Here is a 27108-nt window from a genome sequence, read left to right on the forward strand (position 1 = left end):
AGAGACTTCGGGGGTTTTTCCCCAAGGATTTGGCTGTTATAAATGAAGCTACTATGCACATTTGTACAAGTCTTGGTATGGCCTTCTGCTTTTACTCCTCTCGGCAAATAGCTAGGAGTGGAATGCCTGAGTCATATGGTAGCTATGTGTTTAACTTTTTAAAACTGTTTAAAAGTTTTCCAAACTGTTTTCCAAAGTGGTTTTACCATTTTTTATTCCCATCGGTGGTGTCTTAGAGATCCAGTTTCTCCACATCCTTGCCAGCCCTTGGTACGGTCAGTTTTTTTAATAGTATACATTATAGTAGGTACACAGTGGTATCTTGTGGTTTTAATTTGCATTTCCCTAATAACTAATGATGTTATAATGTTGAGCATCTTCTTGTTTATTTGACATCTGTGTATATTCTTTGATGAAATATATATTCCAGTCTTTTGCCATTTGGGGTTTTTTGGTCTTCTTTTTATTGAATTTTGAGAGTTTTTATATATTCTGGATGCAGTTTTTTCAGCTATGTGATTTGCAATTTTTTCTCCACAATTTGTGGCTTGTTTTGCTTCTCTTAACAATGTCTTTTGAAGATTAGATGTTCTTAATTTTCATGAAGTCCAATTCATATTTTTTTTCTTTTATGGACCATATTGTGAGTGTTATCTAAAAAATCTTTGCATAACCCAAGGTCACAAAGATTCTCTCCTACATTTTATTCTAAAAAGATTTATAGTTGTAGGTTTTATATTTAAGTCTATGATCCATTTAATTTAATTTTTGTATATAGTGTGAGGTATGGCTTGACTCTCTTTTTGCAGAAGGATATACAATTGATTTCTACTCTGACCATTATTATTTCTCTTCTGCTTACACTGGATTTAATTAGTTAATGTCATTAATCTGAAGTCTTTCTGCTTTTCTGGTGTGCACTTAGTACAGTAAATTTTCCTCTATATACTGCTTTTAGATATATAATTTACAAATTTTGATATATTGGGTTTTCATCTTCATTGAGTTCACAGTATTTTCAAGTTTCCCTTTTTGATTTCTTATGTCCCCTTGATTATTTGGAAATGTGTTTTTTTAGTTTGCAAATATTTGGGGCTTTCCAGAGATCTTTCTGATTTTATTTCTAATTTAATTCCATTGTGGTTGGAGAACATACTTCGGATGGCTTCAATCCTTTCAAATTTATTGAGACTTTGTCTTATGACCCACACCAAGGGCTGTCTTGGTGAATCTCTCATATGTGCTTAAAAAGAATGCCTTTTCTGCCGTTTCTGTGTGGAATATTCTACAGTGTCATAGTTCAAGTTTGTTGATAGCCTTGTTCAAGTATGCTATAGCCTTACTGATTTTCTGTCTACTGTTCTATCAGTAATTGAGAGAAGGTTATTGAAATCTCAGAGTATAATTGGGGACTTGTCTTTCTCCTTTCAGCTCTGTCATCCTTTTGCTTTGTGTAGTTTGAAGCTCTGTTATTAGGTACATAAATGTTTAGGGCTGTTTATCATTTTGATGAATTTTCCACTATCGTTATGAAATGACCCTCTATCCCTGGTAATATTCTTTTCCCTGAAGTCTACTTTATTCAATATTAATAGTGCCACTCAGGTTTCTATTCATTTCAGCATGGAATACCTCTTTCCATACTTCTCCTTTTCATCTATTTCTCTTTGTATTTAACTTGGTTTTTTATAGGCAGTTTGTCATTGGCTCTTCCATTTTTATCCAGTCTTAAATCTCTACCTTTGATGTACATTTAATGTTATTGGTTTGATTGGGAGTAAATCTACCATCTTGCTATTATTTTCTATTTATCCCACATGTTCTTTTTTCCCCCGATTTTACTGCCTTCTTTTACATTACTTATTTTTTATGATTCCTTTCCTCCCCTTGGTTGATGTATTAGCTACCTATATCTTGTCGTGTTATTTTAGTGGTGGTTTTAAGGTTCAGAGTCTACATCTTTAACTTTACACATTCTAGCTTCAAGTGGTATTATATCGCTTCACATATAGTATAAGAGTTACAGCAGTATGCTGGCATCTCTCTCCTCCTGGCATTTGTGCTACTGTTAGCAAACATCTTCCTTCTACGTATGTTCTGTGTATAAACCCACACTACATTGTTATTTTTGATTATCAGCACTCAGTTTTCTTCTTAAGCAAAAGTCTTTTAGATCTACTCAATTAGTTCTCACTGCTGGTGCTCTTCATTCCTTTATGTGGATCCAGATTTCTATCTGGTATCTGCCCGAAGGATTTCCTTTAGAATTTCTTATAGTGGAGGTTTCCTGGTGATAAAATCTTCCTGTTTTTGTTTACCTTCATTTTTGAGAGATACTTTTATTTTGTTCAGAATTCAAGTTGGCATTATTTTTTTCTTGAGGTATTTAAAGATGTTGTTCCACTGTCTTTTGGTTTGAATGGTTCCCAATTTAAAATGGACTGTCATCCTGATCTTTATTTCGCTGTGCCTGTGTGTCTTTTTCTTCTCTGACTGCTTTAAAGATGTTCTCTTGGGCTTCCCTGGTGGCACAGTGGTTGAGAGTCCGCCTGCCGATGCAGGGGACGCGGGTTCGTGCCCCGGTCCGGGAAGATCCCACATGCCGCGGAGCGCCTGGGCCCGTGAGCCATGGCCGCTGAGCCTGCACGTCCGGAGCCTGTGCTCCGCAACGGGAGAGGCCACAGCAGTGAGAGGCCCGCGTACCACAAAAAAAAAAAAAAAAAAAAAAAAAGATGTTCTCTTTATCACTGGTTTGGAGCAAATTGATTACACTATAGCTTGGCGTCATTTTCTTTGTGGGATTTTTTGTGTGTGTGCTCGAATTTTCTTGAGATTCTTTGATCTGTGGGTATGTAGGTTTCATCACATTTGAAAAATTTTGCCCATTATTTCTTCAGAAATTTTCCACCCTAACAGCCTTATCTCCAGGGACTCCAATTATGCATATGTTAGGCCCCTGGTAGTTGCCCCACTCCTGTCCAAACTGATACTCTGTTCATTTCTTTCTGTCTTTTTTCTCTGTGTGTTTAATTTTGGCTAGTTTCTCTTGCTATGTGTTTGCTAATCTTTTCCTTTCCCTTTTCTTTTGAAAAAATAACATCCGGGCTTCCCTGCTGGCGCAGTGGTTGAGAATCCGCCTGCCAATGCAGGGGACATGGGTTCGGGCCCTGGTCTGGGAAGATCCCACATGCCGCGGAGCAACTAGGCCCGTGAGCCACAACTACTGAGCCTGCGCGTCTGGAACCTGTGCTCTGCAACAAGAGAGGCCGCGATAGTGAGAGGCCCGCGCACCGCGATGAAGAGTGGCCCCCACTTGCCGCAACTAGAGAAAGCTCTCGCACAGAAACGAAGACGCAGCACAGCTAAAAATAACTATAAAAATAAATAAATAAAATTTAAAAATAACACCCAATTATTAGTTCTATAGGTCACAGTTCCACAGGTCAGACATCCAGGTGTGGCTTCATTGGGTTCTCTGTTCAGCGTATCGCAAGGTTGAAATCATGGTATCGGCTAGGCTGAGTTCTTGAATAGAGGCTCTGGACAAAAGTCCACTTTCAAGTGCATTCAAGTTACTGGTAGAACCACTTCATTGTAGTTGTGGGACTGAGGTCTCTGTTTCCTTGCTGGCTGTCTGTAGGGGCACTTTTAGCTCTTAGGGCCCCCTCATTCCTTGCCATGCAGCTCCCTCTATCTTCGAAGCAGTAATGGTGTGTTGAATGCTTCTCAGGCCTCAAATCTCTGACTTCCCACTCTGCAACCAGTTGGAGAAAACTCTGCTTTTAACAGGCTTACCTGATTAGGTCAGGCTCACCAAGGATAATCTCCCCCTTTGTTTATAATGTTACGTAATTGTCATATTCACAGATTCCACTCACACTCAAGGGCGTTTTGCAGGTGTCTTAGTCAGCTCAGGGTGCTATAACAAATACCATACTGGTGGCTTAAACAACAGAAATGTATTTCTCATGATTCTGGAGCCTGGGAGGTCCAAGATCAAAGTAGTGGCTGATTTGGCTACTGGTGAGGACCCTCTTCTGGTTTTCAGATGGATGCCTTCTTGCTGTGTCATCATGTGGGGGAAAGAGGTCATCTCTCTCGTGTCTCTTCTCTTAAGACCACTAATCCCATTCATGAAGGCTTCACCCTCATGACCTAATTACTTCCCAGAAGCACCACCTCCAAATACCATCACATTGGTGATTAGAGATTTAACATATGAATTTTGGGAGAACCCAAACATTCAGTTCAAAACAGCAGGATATGTATGCAAGGGTGCAGAAACACAAGTCCAGATTACCACAGGGGAATTTCAAGCCAGCTGTGGTGAATAGAAACCTATGTAATGGTTAATGGACAGACCTGGGGGCATAGTATTTCGGTTCCAGCCTCGCCTCCTTCCTTCCTTCATCCCTCTCTGAGGGTGACTCTCCTTTCTTCAGATTACTGGATACCAAAGAAGAAGGTGAACTGGAACAGGGATAACTGTATCAGGCCTTGAACCTTCTACTGTCATCTGGGTGAGGAGTGGCTGGTGAAGTTGAGGTGTGCTTCCCTCCCCTGCTGATCTGTAGATTGGCTGAGGACAGTCACTGTATTTTATGTCATCAGTCCCATCCCCGAAACAAAACAAGCCATAACAACAAAATTCCCCTGACCCACTTCTCTCCCCACCTTTGTAGCCAGGCTTGGGAAAGAGTCTTCCATGATCCCCGTCTTTGTCCCTTTGCTTACAAGGGACTCCTCCCCTCGCTGCCGGCTAGCGCCACACCCCACCCCACCCCGCCCATTCCACTGCCCTGCAAAGGCCACAAGTGACCTCCTGGTTATTAAGTCTAAGTGGACATGTCCTGTTCCTTATCATATCTCTGTGGCATTTGGCATTATTGATCACTCCCTTCCTGAAACTTTCCTTCCTCCAACTCTGTGACACCAATTCCTACTGGCTCTCTTCCTGCATCTGAAAATGCTTACACTGAGTTGCCTTCCCTAGAAACTCTTCTGCAAATTCTAAAGGTTGCCAGGTTGCTTGGCCCAAAAGAATAGACTGAACCAGGTTCAAATCCTGGCTCGGTAGCTCACGTGATATATGACTTTGGACAAATAACATAACTTCTCTGAGTCTCAGCTGCTTCTTTGGTAAAATAGGAATTATGTCTGTGCTGCAGGTCATGGGGAAGGTGAGTGATAACACATGTAAAGCACCAGCATATCAGACCTATTACCCTTCCGTGACTCTAAGCTTCTTGATAACAGAAAGCATATTTTAAAGGGACACAGGACATTCTGAGGCAGCTGTTTTGACCCTGGCATTTTGATAAAATGGCAGCAAAACGCCCCGAGTCCCCATGTCCAGATGGGTCTATCAGAACATTCTGATTGAGTTTTTTTGTTAGCTGAACTGTAGTTCACGTACTGTACATTTCACCTTTTTAAAGTGTACAATTCAGTGGTTTTTAGTATACTCACAGAATTGTGCCGCTGTCACCACTACTTCCAGAGCATTTACCCCCAAAAGAAACCCACACCCCTCAGCAGTCACTCCCCACCCGCTGCTTTCCCCAGCCCCTGACAACCACTGGTCTCTCCTCTGTGTTTCAGGGATTTGCCTATTCTGGACATTTCATATAAGTGGAATCATACAGTATGTGCCCTTTTCTGTCAGTTTCTTTCATTTAGCATGTTTTCGAGGTTCATGCATGTCAAAACGTGGATCAATATTTCATTCCTGATTTTGTCTAAATAATATTCCGTTACATGGATATATCATATTTTGTTTATCGACTCATCGGTTGATGGGCATTTGAGTTGTTTCCAACATTTGGCTACTATGGGTAATGCTGCTATGAAAATCCATGTCATTAAACTTTTCTTATGCAGTGTGTAATCTACTCTTAATCCCATCCAGTGTATTTTTCATCTCAGACATTTGAGGTTTTAATCTCTAGAATTTTTATTTAGGTCTTTTTTTTTTTGTCTTATTTGTTTCTGCTTGACATGTTCAATCGTTCCTCCAGCTTCTTGATATATGGCATATAGTTACAATAACTGTTAATCATAGGTGTCATTTCTTGGCAGGCTTCAATTGATTGCATTTCCTCCCAATTATGGGTTGCACATTTGCATGCCTGAAAATTTTTTTAGCTGACAGACATTGTGAATTTTTCCTTTTTGGGTACTGGATTTTTTTAATCCTGTAAATATTCTTAAGCTTTGTTCTTGGGTGAAACTATGTGACTTGGAAAGAGTTTGAGCATCTTGGGTCTTTCTCATCAGCCTTGTTGCATGGTCCCGACTAGCCATCACTCTAAGGCTGATTTGATCACAGCACCAGGGCATGACCCTCCCAGGTGTTCAGATGCCCCGGGAATTGTGAGGTCTTCCACTCTACCAGTGGGAACAAGAACTAATCCTGGCCTCCTGTGAGCTCTTGGGAGTGTTCCCTCTAATCCTGCTTGGAATGCTTTGCCTGGCCTTGGACACTGTCCTCACAGGCTGCACTGATCAGACTTGTCCAGATACTCGAGGGGTCCCTCTGTGTGTCTCTGTCTGTCTCTGTCCTCTTGACTACTCTGACCGGTAACCTCTGAACTTCCCGAGCCCCCAGCCTCCACCTTCCCGACTTGGGGAAGCCACCAGGCTCCCCGTGGGTTTCCTGACTCTCTGTGCCATGGCCTGGAAGGCCACCCAGGCCATAGGGTCAGGTGATTGTAGGGATTGTGGGGGGCACCTCATTTGTTTTCTGACTCTGGGGATCACTGTGCTTCATTTCCTAATATTTAATGTCTTGAAATCCACTGACTTATATATTTTGTTCAGGTGTTTTGGGTAGTTTCAGATGAGAAGGGAAATCCCATCCTTACTTCATCTTGGCCAGAAGTAGCTATAATTTTTAATATAAAAACTAAGCAATTGCTATAATACTATTAAACCATGATTTTTCACCCTCAAAGAAAGGAGGCAATCAGATTTACCTTCATAAATAGCACTTGTACTTCTGGTAAATAATAAGAAATTTCCTGAAGATGAGACTATTTTACATCAATTTTTGTCTAGAGCGTGGATTATAGTAACAGATTTTTCATAGTTGTCTTTGGAAACTCTGCTTGTAACATCCTTTTTTTTTTTCTCTCTCTTTTTCTATACATCAAAATAGAAAAGTCTGCTCTTTCGTTGGAGTGGGAAAGGTAAACCTCTTCTTTCTAGGGTACTTACTATACGGCCGGGCGCTGCCCAATTTAGTAATTCCTGCCCTCACCCGTGCTCGGAACTGGCCGGAAGGAAATTTCCTGCCGTGATGCCGTCTGCCCTTCACCTTTCCCCACCACTAACCACGTGCAGGCAAACGAGTGCCAGTGCTAAGTAGAAGGGAGTGTGCCGCTGGGCAGATTTTTCTGAAGTAAATTTAGATCAGTTTAAGAAAAATAAAGCCTGTCCAGGACCACAAAGAATTTGGCCTGGGGTGCTCCCCGGGGTGTCATGCTGGTGCTAGCCTGCAAGAAACAGACCCCCTCTCTGTTAGGATGTGGACCAAACTCATGAAGTGCTTTTCCTTAAGCTGGAGGGCTATCAAAGTTGTGTCCTTTCATTCTTTTCTTTCTCGTTTACAAGTAATAAGATCATGGGCCTTCTCTGAGATTATAAATATGCAGGTCCCAGTGCTGCACAGCTTGCTTGTTATAATGTCAGTTAAGCTTCCAGCTTTAAAATTAAACCAGGCTTTTCCATCCATTAGAATCCTCTGGATAGTGACCAGATGACTGCAGATGAATTTTTAATGTTCTCTTTCCACTTTGAAGGGTCGTGTTCTTGCTGGCGCTCAGCCTTTGCACGCAAACTGTTTGCATTCACCTTTGTAACAATATAAGTTTACTAGCTCTTTCCTCTGGGCTGTCACCTGTCACTGGGACCATTGTAGATTCTCTCTGCCCCTAATCAGAGTAATGCAACGAGTAGGATGTGACTGGGGCAAGACCGAGATAATGGGAGAATGTTCTAGATTTAGGGTATGCCCCCCAAAACCCGTGAGATCTGTCAGAGATGTTGCAGAGTGGATCAGCAGTGCGCTTGAGTGGTGAGAGCCCCGGTGAGGAATCAATACTAGAAACCCAGACGCGGCCGGGCCCCTCCTGACGCTTGCTTACCAGCAAGGGCAGGACCTCATTCCTTTGCATATCCACTGGGCCGTGCATGTGTCATTCACAGAGCAGGTGCTCGGTAAAAGTCGTCAGATAGTTTGGTCCCCACAAAACACATGACATGAAGTGCACATGTGAAATCGTCTGTCTGAAGGTCACCGCAAGACACTGGTCTAGGTATTTCTGTTCATATATTTCACATCGAACACTTGCATTGGGGATAAGCCTCATTAACAGTTGGGAAGTTTACAAGGGTCAGAGAGTAAAAAACTAGTACTTTTACTCTTTCATTTAACGACTCCCAAACCATCACTAAGCCCCATTTTGAAGGTCTGTGTTTGTTTTGTTGTTGTTTTGTTTGTTTTTTGAATTTTATTTATTTTTTTATAAAATAGGTTCTTATTAGTTATCTATTTTATACATATTAGTGTGTATATGTCAATCCCAATCTTCCAATTCATCCCCCCAGCCCCCCCCCACTTCCTCCCTTGGTGTCCATATGTTTGTTCTCTACATCTGTGTCTCTATTTCTGCCTTGCAAACTGGTTCATCTGTGCCATTTTTCTAGATTCCAAATATATGTGTTAATATTTGATATTTGTTTTTCTCTTTCTGACTTACTTCACTTTGTATGACAGTCTCTAGGTCCATCCACGTCTCTACAAATGACCCAATTTCATTCCTTTTTATGGCTGAGTAATATTCCATTGTATATATGTACCACATCTTCTTTATCCATTCGTCTGTCTATGGGCATTTAGGTTGCTTCCATGGCCTGGCTACTGTAAATAGTGCTGCAATGAACATTGAAGTGCATGTGTGTTTTTGAATTATGGTTTTCTCTGGGTATATGCCCAGTAGTGGGATTGCTGGGTCATATGGTAATTCTATTTTTAGTTTTTTAAGGAACCCCCATACTGTTCTCCATAGTGGCTGTATCAATTTACATTCCCACCAACAGGGTAAGAGGGTTCGCTTTTCTCCACACCCTCTCCAGCATGTGTTGTTTGTAGATTTTCTGATGATGCCCATTCTAACTGGTGTGAGGTGATACCTCATTGTAGTTTTGACTTGCATTTCTCTAATAATTAGTGATGTTAAGCAGCTTTTCATGTGCCTCTTGGCCATCTGTATGTCTTCTTTGACAAAATGTCTATTTAGGTCTTCTGCCCATTTTTAGATTGGGTTGTTTGTTTTTTTAATATTGAGCTGCATGAGCTGTTTATATATTTTGGAGATTGATCCTTTGTCCGTTGATTCGTTTGCAAATATTTTATCCCAATCTGAGGGTTGTCTTTTCATCCTGTTTATAGTTTCCTTTGCTGCGCAAAAGCTTTTAAGTTTCATTAGATCCCATTTGTTTATTTTTGGGGTTTTTTTCATTACTCTAGGAGGTGGGTCAAAAAAGATCTTGCTGTGGCTTATGTCAAACAGTGTTCTTCCTACGTTTTCCTCTAAGAGTTTTATAGTATCTGGTGTTACATTTAGGTCTTTAATCCATTTTGAGTTTATTTTTGTGTTTGGTGTTAGGGAGTGTTCTAATTTCATTCTTTTACATATAGCTGTCTAGTTTTCCCAGCACCACTTATTGAAGAGGCTGTCTTTTCTCTATTGTATATCCTTGCCTCCTTTGTCACAGATTAGGTGACCATAGATTAGGCGTGGGTTTATCTCTGGGCTTTCTATCCTGTTCCATTGATTTATATTTCTGTTTTTGTGCTAGTACCATACTGTCTTGATTACTGTAGCCTTGTAGTATAGTCTGAAGTCAGGGTGTCTGATTCCTCCAGCTCCGTTTCTTTCCCTCAAGACTGCTTTGGCTACTCAGGGTCTTTTGTGTCTCCATACAAATTTTAAGATTTTTTGTTCTAGTTTTATGAAAAATGCCATTGGTAATTTGATGGAGATTGCATTGAATCTGTAGATTGTTTTGGGTAGTATAGTCATTTTCACAATATTGATTCTTCCAATCCAAGAACATGGTATATCTTTCCATCTGTTTGTGTCATCTTTGATTCCTTTCATTAGTGTCTTATAGTTTTCTGAGTACAGGTCTTTTATCTCCTTAGGTAGGTTTATTCCTAGGTATGTTATTCTTTTTGTTGCAGTGGTGAATGGGATTGTTTCCTTAATTTCTCTTTCTGATCTTTTGTTGTTAGTGTATAGGAATGCATGAGATTTCTGTGCATTAAATTTTGTATCCTGCAACTTTTCCAAATTCATTGATTAGCTCTAGTAGTTTTCTGCTGGCATCTTTAGGATTATCTGTGTATAGTATCATGTCATCTGCAAACAGTGACAGTTTTACTTTTTCTTTTCCAATTTGTATTCCTTTTATTTCTCTAGTTCTAGAGAAGAACTTCCAAAACTGTGTTGAATAATAGTGGCGAGAGTGGACATCCTTGTCTTTTTCCTATCTTAGAGTGCTTTGATTTTTTTCACCATTGAAAATGATGTTGGCCGTGGGTTTGTCATATATGGCCTTTATTATGTTGAGGTAGTTTCTCTCTATGTTCACTTTCTGGAGAGTTTTTATCATAAATGGGTGTTGAATTTTGTCAAAAGCTTTTTCTGCATCTATTGAGATGATCATATGGTTTTTATTCTTCAATTTGGTAATATGGTGTATCACATTCATTGATTTGCATATACTGAAGAATCCTTGCATCCCTGGGATAAATCCCACTTGATCATGGTGTATGATCCTTTTAATGTGTTGTTGGATTCTGTTTGCTAGTATTTTGTTGAGGACTTTTGCATCTATATTCATCAGTGATATTTGTGTGTAACTTTATTTTTTTTTGTAGTATCTGTTCTGGTTTTGAAATCAGGGTGATGGTGACTTTGTAGAATGAGTTTGTGAGTTTTCCTTCCTCTGCAATTTTTTGGAAGAGTTTGAGAAGGATGGGTGTTAGCTATTCTCTAAACGTTTGATAGAATTCACTTGTGAAGCCATCTGGCCCTGGACTTTTGTTTTTTGAAAGATTTTAAATCACAGATTACTTGTGATTGCTTTGTTCATATTTTCTATTTCTTCCTGGTTCAGTCTTGGAAGGTTATACCTTTCTAAGAATTTGTCCACTTCTTCCAGGTTGTCCATTTTATTGGCATAGAGTTGCTTGTAGTAGTCTCTTATGATACTTTGTATTTCTGTGGTATCCATTGTAACTTCTCCTTTTTCATTTCTAATTTTACTGATTTGAGTCCTCTCCCTCTTTTTCTTGATGAGTTTGGCAAAAGGTTTATCAATCTTCTCAGAGAACCAGCTTTTAGTTTTATTGATCTTTGCTATTGTTTTCTTTGTTTCTATTTCATTTATTTCTGCTCTGATCTTTATGGTTTCTTTCCTTCTACTAACTTTGGGTTTTGTTTGCTCTTCTTTCTCTTCTTCCTTTAGGTGTAAGGTTAGATTGTTTATTTGAGATTTTTCTTGTTTCTTTTTTTTTTTTTTTTTTGCGGTATGTGGGCCTCTCACTGTTGTGGCCTCTCCCGTTGCGGAGCACAGGCTCCGGATGTGCAGGCTCTGGACGCTGCAGGCTCAGGGGCCATGATTCACGGGCTCAGCCGCTCTGCGGCATGTGGGATCTTCCCGGACCGGGGCACGAACCCGTGTCCCCTGCATCGGCAGGCGGACTCTCAACCACTGCGCCACCAGGGAAGCCCCTCTTGTTTCTTGAGGTAGGATTGTATTGCTATAAACTTCCCTCTTAGAACTGCCTTTGCTGCATCCCATAAGTTTTGGATCATTGTGTTTTCATTGTCATTTGTCTCTAGGTATTTTTTGCTTTCCTCCTTGAATTCTTCAGTGATCTCTTGGTTATTTAGTAACGTATTGTTTAGCCTCCACGTGTTTGTTTTTTACGATTTTTTTCCCTGTAATTCATTTCTAATCTCATAGCATTGTGGTCAGAAAAGATGCTTGATATGATTTCAGTTTTCTTAAATTTACCAAGGCTTGATTTGTGACCCAAGATGTGATCTATCCTGGAGAATGTTCCATGTGCACTTGAGAAGAAAGTGTAATCAGCTGTTTTCGGATGGAAAGTCCTATAAATATCAATTAAATCTATTTGGTCTATTGTGTCATTAAAGCTTGTGTTTCCTTATTAATTTTCTGTTTGGATGATCTGTCCATTGGTGTAAGTGAGGTGTTAAGTCCCCCACTATTATTGTCTTACTGTCGATTTCTTCTTTTATCGCTGTTAGCATTTGCCGTATTTATTGAGGTGCTCCTATGTTGGGTGCATATGTATTTATAATTGTTATATCTTCTTCTTGGATTGATCCCTTGATCATTATGTAGTGTCCTTCCTTGTCTCTTGTAACGTTCTTTATTTTAAAGTCGATCTTATCTGGTATGTGTATTGCTGCCACAGGTTTCTTTTGATTTCCATTTGCATGGAATATCTTTTTCCATCCCCTCACTTTCAATCTGTATGTGTCCCTAGGTTTGAAGTCAGTCTCTTGAAGACAGCATATATACGGGTCTTGTTTTTGTATCCATTCAGCGAGCCTGTGTTTTCTGGTTGGAGCATTTAATCCATTCACATTTAAGGTGATTATCGATATGTATGTTCCTACTACCATTTTCTTAACTGTTTGGTTTTTTTTTTTTGTAGGTCCTTTTCTTGTCTTGTGTTTCCCACTTAGAGAAGTTCCTTTAGCATTTGTTGTAGAGCTGGTTTGGTGGTGCTGAATTCTCTTAGCTTTTGCTTGTCTGTAAAGCTTTTGAGTTCTCCATTGAATCTGAATGAGATCCTTGCCAGGTAGAGTAATCTTGGTTGTAGGTTCTTCCCTTTCAGCACTTTAAATATATCATGCCCCTCCCTTCTGGCTTATAGAGTTTCTGCTGAGAAATCAGCTGTTTACCGTATGGGAGTTGCCTTGTATGTTATTTGTCGTTTTTCCCTTGTTGCTTTTAATAATTTTTCTTTGTCTTTAACTTTTGTCAGTTTGATTACTATGTGTCTCGGTGTGTTTCTTCTTGGGTTTATCCTGCCTGGGACTCTCTGTGCTTCTGGACTTAGGTGGCTATTTCCTTTCCTATGTTAGGGAAGTTTTCGACTATAATCTCTTTAAATATTTTCTCCAGTCCTTTCTCTCTCTCTTCTCTTTCTGGGACCCCTATAATGCGAATGTTGGTGTGTTTAGTGTTGTCCCAGAGGTCTCTTAGGCTGTCTTCATTTCTTTTCATTTTTTTTCCTTTTTTCTATTCTGTGGCAGTGAATTCCATCATTCTGTCTTCCAAGTCACTTATCCGTTCTTCTCCCTTAGTTATCCTGCTATTGATTCCTTCTAGTGTGTTTTTCATTTCAGTTATTGTATCGTTCATCTCTGTCTGTTTTTTCTTTAATTCTTCTAGGTGTTTGTTCTTTAATTCTTCTAGGTCTCTGTTAAACATTTCTTGCATCTTCTCAGTCTTTGCCTCCATTCTTTTTCCGAGCTCCTGGATCATCTTCACTATCATTATTCTGAATTCTTTTTCTGGAAGGTTGCCTATCTCCACTTCATTTAGCTGTTTTTCTTAGGTTTTATCTTGTTCCTTCATCTGGTACACAGTCCTCTGCCTTTTCATCTTGTCTATCTTTCTGTGAATGTGGTTTTCGTTCCCCAGGCTGCAGGATTGTAGTTCTTCTTGCTTCTGCCGCCTGCCCTCTGGTGGATGAGGCTATCTCAGTTTCCTAGTTTAACTGGATGGAAATCAGAATATTCTAGGCGACCAGAGTTTTGATGTTTTTTGGAAAGAGACTAAACACACGTAACTTGACTCTACCTGGCTGCAGACAGAGGTCAGTGGCATGTCTGCCTGCCTTGAACATTTGACCTCCCCAGAAGCAATATAAGTACCACAAAGAACAGGGAAGGAGGTAATAAAATCTTCCAGCGCATGGAAAGGTCCTCAGGGGATGTGGCATGGCCCTCATTTGAAGCGTGTATGGTGGCTTTTCCAGAGAAGTTTGGGTGTAAGAGGTCAGAAGTGGGTCACCGTCATCACAGTCATTCCAGTGCCGACCGTGTGCTCCATGAGCTGCCTGTGATCACTGGCTCACAACTCTTCTGTCCCGTGTTCCCGTTTGCCCTTTACTTCTAAATAGGTTTGTATTTAAACCTCATCATGTGCTGGCTTTTAAGAAAAGACAGCAGAAGGAAGCAAGACCCTTTTTAATTTTTAATGAACCAGGTGAAGCTGGCTGAGTGTCATTCACCTTCTTTCAACATAAGCTCTGTCTCCCCAGGACCGTGGGTGAGACTGTGAGGCCATCCTTCCGTACCGTCCTGGGGATGGTCGGACATATGGGAGGACAGGAAAGTGAGTGACAGAATGATACTTCAGGGAATAACTGTAGACATATTTGACAAAATCCACAGCACAGGAAAAGAATGCTGTTTTTAGCGAGGATCGGAGCTATGCTGACGACAGTCAAATGATCATTAGTCACAGGCAAAGTTATATTTGATATGTTGGGTTGGCCAAAAAGTTCATTTGGGTTTTTCTTTTTTTTTTTTTTTTTCTTTTTTTTTTTGCGGTATGCGGGCCTCTCACTGTTGCGGCCTCTCCCGTTGCGGGGCACAGGCTCCGGACGCGCAGGCTCAGCGGCCATAGCTCGTGGGCCTAGCCGCTCCGCGGCATGTGGGGTCTTCCCGGACCGGGGCACGAACCCATGTCCCCTGCATCGGCAGGCGGGCTCTCAACCACTGTGCCACCAGGGAAGCCCCCATTTGGGTTTTTCTATAACATCTTACAGAAAAATCCAAATGAACTTTTTGGCCAACCCAATATTTAAAAAGATGGCAGTTCCCTTTTCAACTAAAAGTGATAGAGAACTTCACATGCAACCTTGTTTCTCCATGTTTCCTTCCAATAGTCTTAGCACTGAGGCCTGAGCATTGGTCTGTGCTGTGAAGTGCAGCCAACCTGGAGTGCCATGCAAGGACTGGTTTCATCAGGTGGTGTGATGTCACAGTAAGGCTAAACATTGGCTTGATATGTTCATACCAAAAGCTGATGTTCGCAGGGGAGCCAATGTCCTGGCTCAGAACATCGGTTTGGTGGGCCCAGGAGTAGAAATATGGACTGAGTATACCGGTGTTCAGTAGAACCCTCAAATATTGAGTGTGTGAATAAAACCAGTTTAATAACAACACCAGTATCAAAGTAAACATCAAGAATAGGATTTCACCAAATCCTTTCATATCAGCTGTTTACAATATAATTGCTAACCTAAAAATAATGATGATGATGGTAATAATAACAGAGGATAAATCTGACAGCCAGAAACACAGGACAACATGAACATTTACTAATATCCACAAGTTCAGAGGTAACTCTATATGCTATAGATTGCAGTTAGCTTTAATTGACTGAGCTGGAAGTATGTTTTACTATTTCTTTAGATTTCTAAAAGAAGTGCTTTCTATTGTAATGGTGTCAGGCACCTGGTACCTCAACACATTAAAAAACACTGGAGTGTTTTATAAAATCACCAGCCACAGCAATGAAACGGCAAACGGTAATCCTGAAGAAAGTCTGCCTTGGGTCTTAGACTGTGTCTTAAAATTTAATGCAGGCAGTGAAATTTCTCACACTTTGTCAGTGGTTATTTTTCTTTTGTTTTCAGTATTGAGAATGTTGGGATTAAGTATATATTAAGATTGATTTGCCTTCTGGAATGTTGTATACTCTTATGCCGCAAAGGCAGTTTTAAAGAAGCAATAATTTCACATTCTGCTATTCCATTGAGCCATATTAATTGAAGATATGTCATATTCCAGTCTCTGATGATTTTCTCTTTTTTATAATTAATTAATTAATTATTTTTTGGCTGCATTGGGTCCTCGTTGCTGCATGCGAGCTTTCTCTAGTTGTGGTGAGGAGGGCTACTCTTCGTTGCGGTGCGCGGGCTTCTCATTGCGGTGGCTTCCCTTGTTGCGGAGCACGGGCTCTAGGCGTATGGGCTTCAGTAGCTGCAGCACGCAGGCTTCAGTAGTTGTGGCTCATGGGCTCTAGAGCGCAGGCCCAGTAGTTGTGGCGCACGGGCTTCGCTGCTCCGCAGCATGTGGGATCTTCCCAGACTAGGACTCAAACCCATGTCCCCTGCATTGGCAGGCAGACTCCTAACCACTGCGCCACCAGGGAAGCCCTCTGATGATTTCTTAAAAGGAGGAAGATTTGATTAAAGTTAGTATGGTTACCATTAAATTAACAATCAGAAGTATTTAGATCAATTAACAATCTTTTCCCCTTAAAAGATGAGGCCATTGTGTGTTCTCAGGCCCATGACTGCTGCAACTCAAGGTGTCAGGTACTGAAGAGGCCACTGCTTTGTGATTTGTTCTGTATGTTACTCCCTGATGTTTTGGAGGCAGAGTGGGGAGACGAAAGAACTGTGGAAACATTAAAAGTTTATTCATGATTGTGTGGTCCGTGTCCCTGTCATGTCCTCTAGGACGTGATCTGTTGGAGCCAAGGAAAGAATATTCTTGGGAACGTAAGTCCACTGGCCACTGCAGGGGCTCTCTGGGGGTGTCAGGTCTGTCTGAGCCTCACGCTGGAAGTACAGCCGATCCGAGGAAGACGCTTGCTTACCCGAGGGTCTGGGACCGTGATGCAGTGCTTGTCTCTGAGCTCTTTCCTGGGCCTTTACGCCTTAATGCTTCAGCCTAATAATCTTAAAGCCTCCCCAACCCCAGGCAGAACTTCTGCTTCTATCCTCTGTGCAGCCTCCTCAACGTATGCCCCTAACATTTGCGCGGCAGGAACCGGGTCTCAGAGGCTTTGGGGGCCATGTAAGGAGCGAGCGCTTCCTTCCTACTGCAGCGGAGCGTAAGGAGTGGAGGGAGGGGTCCACGCGGGCCGTGGGCTCTTTTCTGTTTATAGAGATCATTCTGGCAGCTGTGCAGTGAAAGATGAGAAGAAGCAGGGCTCCCGTTAGAAGGTGAGAGGTTATGGTGGCTGGGACTGGACCTTCAGCCGTGGAGGTGGTGTGAATGCTCACATGCAGGGCATGGGTGCTGTAGGAAGTTAAAGCCAGAAATCCCTGCAGCAGAGGTCATCAGACACGTGACTTGAACCTGACATTAAAGAAAGGGTTGAAGGGAGGGAAGGGCGTGTAGGCATTACTCCCCGATGCCCAGTGAAAGAGTTGCTAGGTGTTAACTCTGACTTCGACCTGGATTGACTGAGTGATTTCCCGTTAGACATTTTCAAAGAGGAATCCCCTTGAAGAAAACAAAAACAAAAACAAAAAACACAACTGCTCCAGTCTCTCTAAGCAGACCTGGAAGAAATGCAGGCAGCTAGAAGGAATTGGGCCATTTTGTCTGTTTCTCTTTTTCCCAAGCCTGAAACCTTGCACTTCAGACCACATCAACAGAGCCATATTTAAAGTCCCTGTTTTTAATTTGTAACACCTAAAATGACAAATGATGGGCAATTCCTTGTCAGCTACTTGATGGAATCCTTCGGTCATAAGGAGCGGTTGTCACATTCGGGCTGAATGTTTTCTCACAGGTGACTGTTTTTCTTTCTAGGATACCCCAAGCAGAGGCCCACGGCCCCCCGCAACGGGGCTTCCCCCAAGCCAGACCCGCAGGCCCGAGAGGCCGAGCGGCAGCTGGTGCAGCGGCTGAAGGAGCGGTACGAACAGCAGGCGCGGCAGCTGGGCCTCGTGCAGGGGGAGCTGAGGAAGGCCGTCCGGGGCTTTGAGGCACTCGCCGTGTCCACTCAGCTTTTCTTCAGGAAGGTGAGTCCACATCTGGTGAATGTTGAAGGGCTTTCGGCTTGCGGGGAGGATGGCGGTGGTGACGGTTGTTGTGTGTGTGTGTTTCAGTTCGAGTTTGGGGTTAGAGACCAGTTTGATTTTCAGGTCATACAGCATCTCCGCCAGCACCGCGTAATGTTTTGGGTACCCAGTTTAGACTTGAGCATGGAAGACATTAGTCTGGGAGGAAGGATCTATAACCTGGACTGCAGAAGGGAAAATTGTGTAAAAAAGAAGGGAAAGGGTGTAAATGAACGTTTTGAAGGTGAGGTCTTGGAAGAGAATGGAGCATGTGATTGTTTGCATTTTAGACCCGAGACGGCCAGGGTCTGAAATGTCTACACCTTTCAGTACAAAGGGAGCCAGGGCCACAGAGCGGTGCCACTTTGGCTGTTGAGGGGACCTGGAAGGTGCCGGGCTGGGGCCTCTCCTCGGGGCCACGCTCACAATGCGTGCGGGACAGCATAGGGTAGGGGCATCCTCCCTGCCCCCTCGGTTCTTCTGACAATGCAGAGAGGCTTGGTTTCCTCAGCCTGAGTGTCCAGAGGCTCCTGGGCCATCTGAACTCCGAGTTTGTTACCAGCAATGGTGTAGTTTGGCTTTCCTGCCTCTGAATGTGAAAGGGCAGTGGTGGGAGTGCGGGTCTGTCTGACTTTGTGCGTTCGTGCTCCACCCTGAGGTGGCCAAACCCTGTTTGGGGGAGAACTTGAACATTTACCTTTGAGGTTTAAACATTATGAGTTAGCACATCAGTAACCCATAAGGCATTAGTTTCATGTATGGACCTTCCGGTATCTGTAAATGAAAGTAAAAATGCTATATAAATGCCCCCCAACTAAGAAAATGAACTAACTAAATTTCTAACTAATTTAAAGAAGAAAATCAGAAGAATATTAACCAGCACCATGTCCGCTGGTTTTCTTTATTATCTGTACCGTGAAGTGTGGAGGGCTCTCTGACCTTTGATGATAGCCTGCAGCCTCTCTTGCCCTACAGTGTAGAAGCCTGAGCTGACCTGTTCTGTTGTTTCTTTTTTTGCTTAAAGCTTTTGGCCCAAAGAGCTAATTACCAAGTTATTGTTGTGATGAAAGACAAGACAAACAGGTTTCAGTTTTACCAGTAGTTTCTGCCTCTTCCCTGATCAAAGTGTTAACACCAGCAGTAAATGGCCAATTTGAATTTTATGTCTTCCCTTCTGGTCTAGTACCATTGGGGTCAACCTTAAAGAGCTGCAGTTGCTGTGTTCTCACCCCTGTAAGAATTAAAGTTACAAACACATTTTTGAGGTGCCAAAGGGGCCAGACTTGGCGTGGTAAATATTGAGCATTTTTCTTATTAGACAAAGAGTGACGTGTTTCCCGTTCTTCAGCTGGATGTGTATTTTCCACTGACTGTGAAGTCTTTAATAAAGAGAGGAAAACAGCGTTGTTCGTTGCAGTTCAGTGATAACATTTACTTTGTAACTCTGCCCGCTCTGGGATTGCATCTTCCATGCGTCATCCAGCTTCATGACAAATCCTTGATAAAGGTTTTGTGTGGATAGATATGCCAGCAGACATCGAATTAACACATTGGTAATATGCGCTGCGTTTTCAAGTTGGAACTTTTGGACCCCATTTATGGCATCATGGCAGAGAAGAGAGTTCCTGTGTTGAATAAGGGTCGGTTCCCTATAGTAATGCATTTCTAGGCCCCAGGAAAATTCGTTTTGGCCCATGGACCACGAGTTTTATTTCACTGCAGCATAAACATGGCTCTTCAAGCAGAGACCCAAGGGCAGGTGATTTGTAGCCATCTCCATCAGACCCCCTGCTGGCTGGAGCCGCACTCGGCATGACATTTCAGCAAGACGGATGGTGGGCATGAATTTCATTTTCTTTGCAGTAAGTCACAGCCAGCAGCTCCAGACAGGCCTCCCCAATGGCCATGGCATTTCACTTCCCACACAGTGTGTTCTTCTTTCCGTCCTTCTGATCTCAACTCTTTCTTCAGAGACCCCTCAGAAGGAAAAATGGCCATTTTTAAAGTCTGCAGTTGAACATAAGTGGCTTCCACTCAGGCTGGCATGTGTTCTACATGGTTTAAGATGATTGATTGGAGAGTCTGCCAGGAATACCAGACTAGACCAGGGGGTGTGACCAGAGTGGAGCACGCGGGGAAGTGGAGGCCAGGCAACCTGGGAATTCTGATGATGGGGCCCCTACTACAAGGGCTCATGATCCTGAGATGCTCTCATGACCCGTGTCCCTCTTGGGGGAAGCCAATGCATTATTATTATTATTGTTATATATGGGGCAATGGTCACAGCCCAGCATGGCAGCTGTGCAGGGCACGACCTCCATAGCCAGCCTGAAAAAGCAGTATCTCTTTGCTCTTCTGCTTAGAAGACCCTGCTGGAACTCTACACCTGTATCTTTTCTACACTGTAGCATATTCGTCTACAAAGCAGGCATAGTGGAGAGAGGGGGCCGTGCCAGCAAGGAGCCGGTGCCACCTCCACCTCCATCTTGCACGAGACCTTGAGCGAGTTGCGGCCCCTCTTTGAGCCGTGACAGCATCACCAACGGGAATACATCCTTGCTCCCCTCGGCTTCCCGCTGCAGAATCACCTCTGATGAGAGTTATCTTTGACTCTCAGTTTCCTCAGTTTCAAATAGGTTTGATAATAACTCTTTACAAGGTTATTGTGAGAATGGAGTGAATTAATGGGCAAAGGTGCTTTGAACAAATATTCAATAAAACATTCTTTTTGAGGACAAGGAAAATGTGACAAATATTTTACTCTCCAGCAGGTTGAATAAGACATATGTGAGGAATGTAAAGCTGAAGCACAGACCACACCCCTCTTATTTCATTTTATGTATATAAAGGATTTGGCTTGGGGTGAACTTCAAGAATAGAAATAATCTTCTAGTCCAGCTGTTCAGCTGCTGCTGCTGTATATTTTTTCCAGAATGTGCTGATGCTATTAAGTATGGGAGGTCACTAGAAGAAGGAATTCGGAGCCTGGATAGGGATCTTTCATTTCTGCCCCATGTTTCACAGCTCCTGGTAGGGCGGCTGTGAAAGTTGTCAGCTGTGGTACAGCCTGAGCCCAGCGTCCAGGGATGCTAAGATGCCACATTTAGGTGCCAACACCTACCTCACGCTTGTGCTCGTTCCAGGCAGCTCTGTTCCCCCTAACGAGGCACGGTCCTCACCACAGGCCAGACAGCTGTGCTGAAATCCGTGGTCCCAGACCTCTGGGGGGACTGTACTAATAAGTGTGATTCTCAGGGACTCTCACTTCTCAGGGTCAAGTTGAAAGACTTTTATCTTTTGCTGCATGGTTCCCGGGAACGCTACTCTTTGGCAGCCCCTGGCGGCTAATCCAGGAGATGGTCCTGTATTAAGTGGTGTGCCTCGCCCTGTAGCATCACATTTTACACAGGTTACGTCTGAGGGTGTATTTATTTTCATTTTAGTTTTAATCAGATTTATTACATTTATTCGATATTTTTTCATATTGGTTTGTGTCATTTTTATCATTAACTTTATGAATGTGATAGATGATGGCTTTTAACTATTTTTTATTTATTATTAAACAGTTTAGGCCTACAAGGCATGAAAATTTATGTCAAGCATTTGTGTACTTTCTAAGCCTAATCAAAATTAATAATGCATCAGCTTCCTTCCCCCTAAAGTGTATATGTATGAATGTATATTTTTTCTTTTACTCTTTGACTTTTTATCACAAAAATATATTGAATAAGTGTGGAGAAGTGTGGAAAGAATAACACCTAAATATTCATCATTTAGGTTTAATACTTAATGATATGTTTCCGTATTCACTTTATCTATGTTTTTTTAAATATTTACTTATTTATTTCTTTATTTGGTCGTGCTGGGTCTTAGCTGTGGCATGCAGGCTCCTTAGTTGCATCTCGCCAGCTCTTTAGTTGCAGCTTTAGTCCCATTTTATCTATGTTTTTGTTGTTAGTGAGGGATACCTATTTTTAAATATAGTTCATATACTTAACTTTTCATCTTTAATTCACTTATGTTAGTAGATTTTTATCAACCCTGCCCCGACCATATGAAAGGTTCTGTGGAGGGTTCAAAAAAGTAGAAGGCAAAGCACCTTAATAACAATATCGCTCCTGTTTATTGACCATCTCCTATGTCCTAGACACTTTACATGTAGTATTTTAACCCACCCTGGTGTGGACGTTATTCTCATGTGACAGTCGAGGAGACCGAGGCTCAGGGAGGTTATATAGCCTTCCAAAGACAACAGAATTGGAAAGCGATGGAGCCACAATACAAATGCAGGTCATCCCGTATCCACCCCATATTTTTCCCACAATATTGTGGTCGTTTCTCTCTCTCTCCACCCAGCCTTCAAGGTTTTGATGTAGTTAAGGGGGAAGAACAAAATGTGAAACAATAATCTAAAAGTTAAACACATGTAGAGGATGCCTAGAGAAAATGATCTAAGGTAATAGTCAACCTGAAGCCACAAACAAAAATGGTGTATGTTCTGGTAGAAGCCCAGCACTGTGAGTGGGAAGGGACGCCCTGGGAAGGAGACTGGCAGGGGCCGGGATGGAGAGCTGGGTGGGATTATTGTGAGTAAAGAGGAGGGGGAGCGTGTGTATGGGCAGAGGACAGTCCAACCTGGTTGTCTGCAGAGTGGTGGCCCCTCCTTATCTTGAAGCCCAGGGTAGATTAGTTAATGATTTGAGGATGGAGATCCAGGGACTCGGAACTGTTTTTGGAAGTGCAAAGGTTCCTCTGTGACAGACGGCAGTTCCTCTTGGTGAAGGTGGCCCAGATTCACCTTCCCTGCTCCACAGCGGCTGCTTCCATCCAAGCAGGCTGTGTAGAATCCTTTTGGAGAATAAATGCATGCTTGCTTGCTTTTGCCATTTGATACATTTGCATGGATCATCAGATGACAGTCTGCCCTAGGGCCCCAAAGCAGCAGAGAAGCTGTTGTATCCAGCTGCCAAGGGAGTTCATGTGTCAGGACACTTTCCCACCGACGGGAGCTTCAGGGCAGTGATTACACCTGATCAAAACTGAAAACCGAGGGGCTTTCCTGGTGGCACAGTGGTTAAGAATCCACCTGCCAATGCAGGGGGCACGGGTTCGAGCCCTGGTCCGGGAAGATCCCGCGTGCCGCGGAGCAACTAAGCCCATGTGCCACAACTACTGAGCCTGCGCTCTAGAGCCCATGAGCCACAACTACCGAGCCCACATGCCACAACTACTGAAGCCCGTGCGCCTAGAGCCTGTGCTCCGCAACAAGAGAGGCCACCGCAGTGAGACGCCTGCGCACCGCAACGAAGAGCAGCCCCCGCTCGCCACAACTAGAGAAAGCCTGCACACGGTAACGAAGACCCAATGCAGCCAAAAAAAAAAAAAAAAAAAAGACCTGAAAACCGTACGCTCTCTGTTGCTCCCTAAATCCTAAAAATGTCCATTTAAATATATTATTTTGTGCTTCTCCCGCTTAGAAACAGTGCCCTGTGTTTATCTTTTTTCCCTTAATTTTACCTTGAATAACTAAAGGCTTAGAGAAAAAGTGAGCACCTAGGTTGGCATTTCTGACAGTTCAGCATATGACCTGATGGGAATGTTGATGAAATAGTAAATTGGCTATTCCAACAATTGTTGTTCTAAAAGAACTTCTGTGTCCCAAAAGTCATTGTGACCACAGTCCTTTGCTGGGAGAACCAGGAGTGTTAGCTCTTACCCTTAGGACTTGAGCTTAAGGAAATGCTTAGCGTAACCCCCAAATATCAAAATATTCCCAATATCAAGGGATGGAACACCCCCTCCCCGCCCCAGCTATGCCAAGCAGCTCTTTGAAGTAATAAGAATCCCTGGCCTGGGGTGTCAGTTATGGAAGCCATCCCACATTCCAGGAGTATCCTCCTTATCTCGCATCCTCTCAGGAATTTCAGGTGGGATGAGCTTAGTTTTTTATAGTTACTTGTGGCTCTGAATTTCTGCTTCTCTTAAATTAGCTCAGCTTATGGGTTCCTGCCATCCCACATGCAGCATCCCTGCCTACCTGGTGTGGCTCCCCTTTGTTGGTTTCCAAGATTCTTTGTGCTTTGTGATGCTGGGAGCTCCATTAGGGAGTTAAACATGGGTTTAGATGTCAGGGGAGGAAAAAGGAAGCTGTAGAAAAGTAGACTTGGGAGACATTTGTATAGAAGTGACATTATAGAGGGAGGAGATTGACAAGGGCATGTGTACAGAAGAGGGAGGCAGACACAGGACAGCCCCTCAGCCCAAAGAGGAGCAGGAAAGAAAGGAAACGCAGGAGATGGTGAGAAAGGCTGTTGAAAACAGGAGAAGTCCCACCTCAAATAAGCCAAACGAGGGAGGAGTTTCTGTAGGTTGGAGTGATTTGTAATACCAGGTACCAGACAGTGGATGAAAATGACACAGAATGAGGAAATTTCCCAGAGTTTGGCACTCTCACAGGAGTATCTGTGAACAGGTGAGGACGACCAGATTCTCCTGGTTCCTTGACAACCAAATGGTTTAGCAAGTTTGGCCTCTGTCAGCCCGCGGTGAACGTTTCCCTGTGAGAAGTGGCAATGGTGACATCTACAGGGCATTGGCTGGAAATGAAATCTGTGCCCCCAGAAGAGTGCTTGCCAAATATTACCTTAAATTCCAGGGCGTTTTACAAAAAGCAGGTGCCACTCTCCGCCCCTTGTTCACTGAAGTGCGAACTGCAGACCTGCCTGTTCCACAGACGTAATTGAAATTAGGTTTGATATTAAAATCACACAACTGCTTTCATTTTTCATTTTATTCCTGACTATCAAAGTACTAAGCAAGAATAAGATTGATGTCACACACTGCAAGCAGCTTCCCTATGAGATAATTCTTAAAAGCAATTATATATTGCACAAACCGGAGAGTCAAACAATCTATATCTGTAATTCAGTCCCTGGAGAGCGTGAAGGCCCGTGACATCTGCTTTACCAGGAACAGAGGAAGAAACATTTAAAATTCAAATGTACTGAGACTCTATGACATGGCAGTACCCTCTTGAAAACAGAGACAACATGCAAACTGTGCTGACAAAATAAATAGGAAGTGATATCATTTCTCAAACTTTTCTGCAACAGTATTTCCCCATTATTTTTTCAGTTTGAAAGAAATGCAGGGCCAGAATTTTATATCTATTTTACAGGCATAAAGGAGGCCAAAGAAGAGGGGAAAAAAGAAACGAAGAATAAATGCAATGATTAGAAAAGTTACAAAGATATTAATCCACTAGAATAATAATCACATTAAATGTGAGTGGTCTAAACACACTAATTAAAAGACAGAGATAGAAAGGATGTTTTTTAACCCAACTATATATTGTCCACAAGAAACCTGATTTAAATATAAAGACTCTCCTGCATACCTGAAACTAGCACAATATTGTAAATCAACTATACTCCAATTAAAAAAAAAAGAAAAATAAATAAAAATAAAGATGCTCACAAAAGTAAAGGGATGGAGAAAGATATACCATGCTAACTCTAATCCAAAGAAAGTTGGAGTAGCAATATTAATTTTAGACAAAGCAGACTTTGGAACAAAGCGGATCATCAGAGATAAAGAGGACACTGCATTATGTATAAAGGGGTCAGTTCTCCAAAAGACATAAAAGCATGGGGCTTCCCTGGTGGCGCAGTGGTTGAGAGTCCGCCTGCCGATGCAGGGGACACGGGTTCGTGCCCCGGTCCGGGAAGATCCCACGTGCCGCGGAGCGGCTGGGCCCGTGAGCCATGGCTGCTGAGCCTGCGCGTCTGGAGCCTGTGCTCCGCGACAGGAGAGGCCGCAACAGTGAGAGGCCCGCGTACTGCAAAAAAAAATAAATAAAAATTAAATAAATAATTAGAATCATACAAAATATGTTGTCTGACCTTGATGAAATTAGACAAAAATCAGTAGGAGAAAGATAACAGGAAAATCTTTAAACATTTGGAAATTAAATAACATACTACCAAATAACCTGTGTATCAAAAAGCAGTTTCAAGGGAAATTAGAAAATACTTTAAACTGAAGGAAAATAAAATTACAACATTTAGAAATTTGTGGAACATGGCTAACATAGTGCCTAGGATGATATTTATAGTATTAGAAACTCAGAAAAGACAAAAAGTCTGAATCAATGATCTAAGCTTCTACCTCAAGACACTAGAAAAAGAATGTCTGCTTGTAGCATGTATCATAGGGTACAGTATAGCACAAAAATAACACCAAAGCAAGCAAAAGAAAGGAAATAATAAAGATAGGAGGAAAAATCAATGAAATTGAAAACAGAAACATAATAGAATCAATGAAACTGAAAGCTGGTTCTTTGAGACAGTCAGTAAAATCGATAAACCTGTTGTAAGTCTGACAAACAAAAAGACAAACTTACCAGCATCAGGAATGAAAGGGGAAATCTCCACAGACCCCACAGCTATTAAAAAGGAATGAGCTATTGATACACATAACACTTTGCGTGCTTCTCAAAGGCGTTATGCTGAGTTGAAGAAGCTACACTCGAGAATTTGCATACACTCTCTGGTTCTATATATATGATACTTTCCAAAAGGCAAAACCATAGTGATGGAGAACAGATTGGTAGTTGCCAGGGTTCAGGGATGTGGGGTGTGCAAAGGTAGATTTTTGGAGTAGTGTAGCTGTTCTATATTCTGGTTGTAGTGGTAGTTACATAAATCTATACATGTTTTTAAATTCATAGAACCGTACACAAAAAAGTCTCCCCCACACACACAACACAGTCACTGTTACTATTTTTTAATTTTTTAAGTAAATTTTTTTGAAAAGAAAAAGTCACAATCCATATGGTCATTTTCTTATCCTTTGGGTCTTATTCTTTTGAAGCTTATAGGAAAGGCAAATAGATTTAGTGTTTGGTGAGACAGGTTCTCACTTCTTCACGGCAATACGTTACATCTATAGCAGGACAGTGTGTAAAGTGTCAAGTTTGTGGTGAGTCATCTTCAAGCATTCATCGATGTGCTCTGGCCCAGCCTCTAACTTGGTTGGCCTCTGACAAGGTACCACTCGAAACAGTACAGCCTCGTAGTTCAACAAGGACTCAGATTCTCAGCTTCACCCTGAAAAGCCTGAGAGCCAGAAGATTTGAAGAGGGCCGTTAATCTGGGCAGCTGTTAATCTCTAGCCTCCCACTCTTCCTC

At 42.3% G+C, this 27108-nt stretch overlaps 1 protein-coding gene across 1 annotated transcript in view; it reads left to right on the forward strand.

Moving 5' to 3' along the window:
* The window catches only part of MTUS2 (microtubule associated scaffold protein 2), a 415310-nt gene that overhangs the window by 274349 nt on the left and 113853 nt on the right, over nucleotides 1-27108 (forward strand). The window contains exon 7 of the mRNA XM_032611616.1: nucleotides 17670-17881. Coding sequence (XP_032467507.1) covers nucleotides 17670-17881 — 212 coding nt within the window. The remainder of the gene's footprint in view (nucleotides 1-17669; nucleotides 17882-27108) is intronic.

This window comes from Phocoena sinus, chromosome 18 (assembly GCF_008692025.1).
Source record: "Phocoena sinus isolate mPhoSin1 chromosome 18, mPhoSin1.pri, whole genome shotgun sequence".
Lineage (NCBI taxonomy): Eukaryota > Metazoa > Chordata > Mammalia > Artiodactyla > Phocoenidae > Phocoena > Phocoena sinus.